At 34.5% G+C, this 3,453-nt stretch overlaps 1 protein-coding gene across 1 annotated transcript; it reads right to left on the bottom strand.

The window, feature by feature from the left end:
• On the bottom strand, positions 1,962 to 3,447 carry LOC104745587 (E3 ubiquitin-protein ligase CIP8-like). The gene is made up of 2 exons (XM_010466875.2): positions 3,299 to 3,447; positions 1,962 to 3,163 (listed from the first exon to the last, which is right to left on the bottom strand). Exon 2 carries the CDS (start codon positions 3,141 to 3,143, stop codon positions 2,142 to 2,144), a length of 1,002 nt encoding a protein of 333 aa, XP_010465177.1. The 5' UTR covers positions 3,144 to 3,163; positions 3,299 to 3,447; the 3' UTR covers positions 1,962 to 2,141.

The raw sequence follows: 3,453 nt of genomic DNA, 5'->3' as shown, positions 1-3,453 counted from the left end.
CTGTGAGAATCTGGAGTTGCCAAACAAGAACAAAAGAGGAGGAAGAATTGTTCGTGTTTTGTTTGAGAGAGAGAGAGAGAGAGAGAGAGACAAGAGAGTACTGGTCGCTCTTTCAACACGAAGTCTTTGAGAGAAAGAATGAGGCACAATAAGGTGAGATACGAGAGGAGTTTAGTCGAATATAAAGATTTTTTTTCTTTCTTTTTATTATGCACTTTGGAGATTATTTTTCTATTGGCTATATTCTTTATAGGGTTTTAAAGTGTTTATTGTTTTCAGTTTTCAAGTGTTCAAAGTGTGGACGTGTTTTGTGTTCTCTGTTAATCTTATATATATCCTGTGTGAAAATTCATATCGTTCAATACTAGAATTCTTATCAAATTATTAAACATTTAAACCTAATATACAATGTTTACCAAAGTATTAGGTTAAAAAGATTTACAATCTTAACTATATATTGTAAGAACTATATCTATATGTGATTCAAACTTTGAGGGAAATTTCGCTTAATGAAAGTATTCGTGATTTTTTTGTATTATAGATGAAAATTTGCTAAAATGATATCGAATGGAGTGAAAATTCTTAAATTCAAATGATAATGTAGAAAAATAGCATGCATATTACCAAATAAATGATTTCAACACTTTAAATGATAATGTGAAACCCAAGATGATTATCAAACTCTCTCATATGATAGAAGTACCATAATATAGGGAAAAAAAAATAGTTGTCATGTTTGAATTATATAGATACAACCGTCCAAATTATGTTATAGCTCATTTTGTTTACCATGGAGTAACCCCCTATCTTTGTCTTAATCCAATCTTTTTTATTGCCATTTAATGCAATTTTCTCACCATTTTATATCAAACTACACAAATTATATATCACTCAAATATAGTTTGGTTGTGAAATCTTGATGTTTGTACATTTTATAAAACTGGTCTTTCTAATTGCCATGGCCGGGCGGCTTTTTACAAGATCCACGATTCGGATGTGACTTGCTGTTACATCCATGTCCTGGTGGCGACACACTACGAGGTGTTTCGATCTTCATTGACGCTCTTAAATCTTCTTCTAGAAAAATTAAGGATGAACATATAAATTTAGTATAAATCCAAAACTGGCACATGTGTTATCCAACTTCTTACTATATAAAACAAGAATCAACTGATGAATACAAAATAAGAAAATTAAAATCAAGGAATCATTTTTTTTTTGTCCCTAATACCTTCTTCTTTTTTTTCAACTGACCAATTCAAGAAAAAAAAGTGGGAAAAACAGTTCGAAACTATGGAATCACTCTACCAGTTCAGAAATTGTAGAACCACTGCATCATATATATTATCAAACCAATTGATCATTCTGCAAATTACTATGTGTTGACTCCTTTCTATTGTTGGTATGCTACAAGCCTACAACTTAATAAGAGTTTATGTAACCATAACATACGTATAAATTATTCATATTTATAAGTGGGTGTGTATACTACCTATATTCCATGAAAACACAAAAAAAAAAATTACTCACTAAGTTTGCGAAACTTCTCTGGTTGAGCTGAGACCGATGAAATCACCAAGGAGAGAACCAAAAGCGAGCTGATCAACCACAACTTCCCTTTCATTTCTTCTAGTTTTGTGTTGAAATGGTACGGACTAACTATGCAGTAAATATGTGTATTTATATCAAATCAAACATACGACTATGGTTTATTATATAATGCTAACAGAGCTTTCGAATTGTACGTACTCTTTTTAACTTGGTTGACATTTTCCTTCTATTTTTTTTTTTCATTTTTTAAAGGAAATCTAAGGTTTCCAAATTACCGCGTGAAGATATTTGAAACAATCGTACTAGAGACAAGATCAAGTCTTCTGCTCAAAAGAAGATTGGGATGACTCTGCATAAGTTAACTATTAATCTAGTTGTGATTCTTAATGATTTTTGTAATGAACTAACAGGAACAAATTTGAAACATTTAATCAGCAAGAAAATGTTGTAATTAATTCCAGAGAATCCATTTTCCACCAAATCCGAAAAAACTATGTGCAAACAAAATAAACATAAAATACTAAATGACGGATCTCAAATGATCCTCTCTGTTCAAGTAACCTTGACTCAAATTGTGAGCCTTAAGTTTTTTAGTAAGCTGATGAATTGTTCAAACTTGAGTCTGGTGATGATGATGATCCATTCCCCACCACCACAGAATCAACACTGATATCTTCTTCATTGTTTCTCAAACCTTCTCCATCAGTCTTTGTCTCACCATCATCATCACCAGTAGGAAGCAGATATCTACACACAGGGCACGAGCTATGAAGTTCAAGCCACGGCAACAAGCAGTCGCTATGAAACTTATGCTTACAAGGCATCTCTTTCACCTCCATACCAATCTCAAAATCATCCAAACACACAGTACATTGCAACAAACCATCTTCGATTTTCACAATCCCTAGCGCCTCAACAGCTTCTTTAGTAGCTGGAGGTGTACCGTACCGGTTGTTTAAATCATTCTCAGCCAAACGCTGAAGCAAGGCCTCGAACCCAGGTCCAATGAAATAGTCACCTAAAGATCCAGAAGGCACAGAAGTTGTGGTGTCGATGGAGTCTTGATGAACACTGATGGTTTGGTTAAAGGAGTTGATCAAGAGAACAAGCTCGCTGTTATCAGGATTAGTCTCAGATTCTACCAATAAGCCAGCTCGTATCCCTTGAAGGAGATTGGTAATGGCAGCTGAGTGCCTACTCCTTATCCTCCTAATAGCTTCAAGTTGCCTATTTATATCAACTTCTTCTCCATCATTGTCCTCATCATCATCATCATCATCATCATCATCATTTTCATTGTCATCTTCGTCTTCAACAAGAGATTCAGAGTCTCCCTGATGATGTTGTTGGTCATGATGACTGTTCATCATCCCCATCAAGATGGGAGCCCAGAGAGAATCCGCAGTATGATGATGATGATCATCATCAACGGTAACGGAATCTTGAGGAGGAGGATTGTTATCATCCATTTCCTCAACGAATCCGCTTAGACAGAAGTTGCATGTGATGATCTCACCTTCAATCGCTGGATTCACCGATCGAGAACACATGTGACACCAATACGTAGTCGTCGTCTCTGTTGCATCTTCCATTATAGCACCACCACCACTCTCTGCTTTAATTGCCAAATGAAAAAAACACTGAGAGATTTTTAAACCAAATGAAAATGCAGAAACGATATCAAACCACAGCCAAAACAAAATTATAATCAACAGATTAAAAAAAACTCAAAATCGTATTCACTCACTATAGTCAATCTCGCTTGTCGGATGATATAATTATTAGATTAGGGTTTTCCGAAGAGGTAATTCGAACAACACAACCCAGAAAATAAAAAAAACAGAGGAATCGGGACAACATTTTACCTCTTCGAAACTCAGAAAAAAAAAAAAAAAAAAAAAA

The sequence above is a fragment of the Camelina sativa genome, chromosome 15 (genome assembly GCF_000633955.1).
Source record: "Camelina sativa cultivar DH55 chromosome 15, Cs, whole genome shotgun sequence".
NCBI lineage: Eukaryota > Viridiplantae > Streptophyta > Magnoliopsida > Brassicales > Brassicaceae > Camelina > Camelina sativa.
The sequence above is the reverse complement of the archived record's forward strand: the minus strand, read 5'-3'. Positions and strand labels throughout refer to the sequence as shown.

Excerpts from the sequence above, each read along its gene's own strand:
- LOC104745587 (XM_010466875.2), bottom strand. The coding sequence starts at position 3,143 with ATGGAAGATGCAACAGAGACGACGACTACGTATTGGTGTCACATGTGT.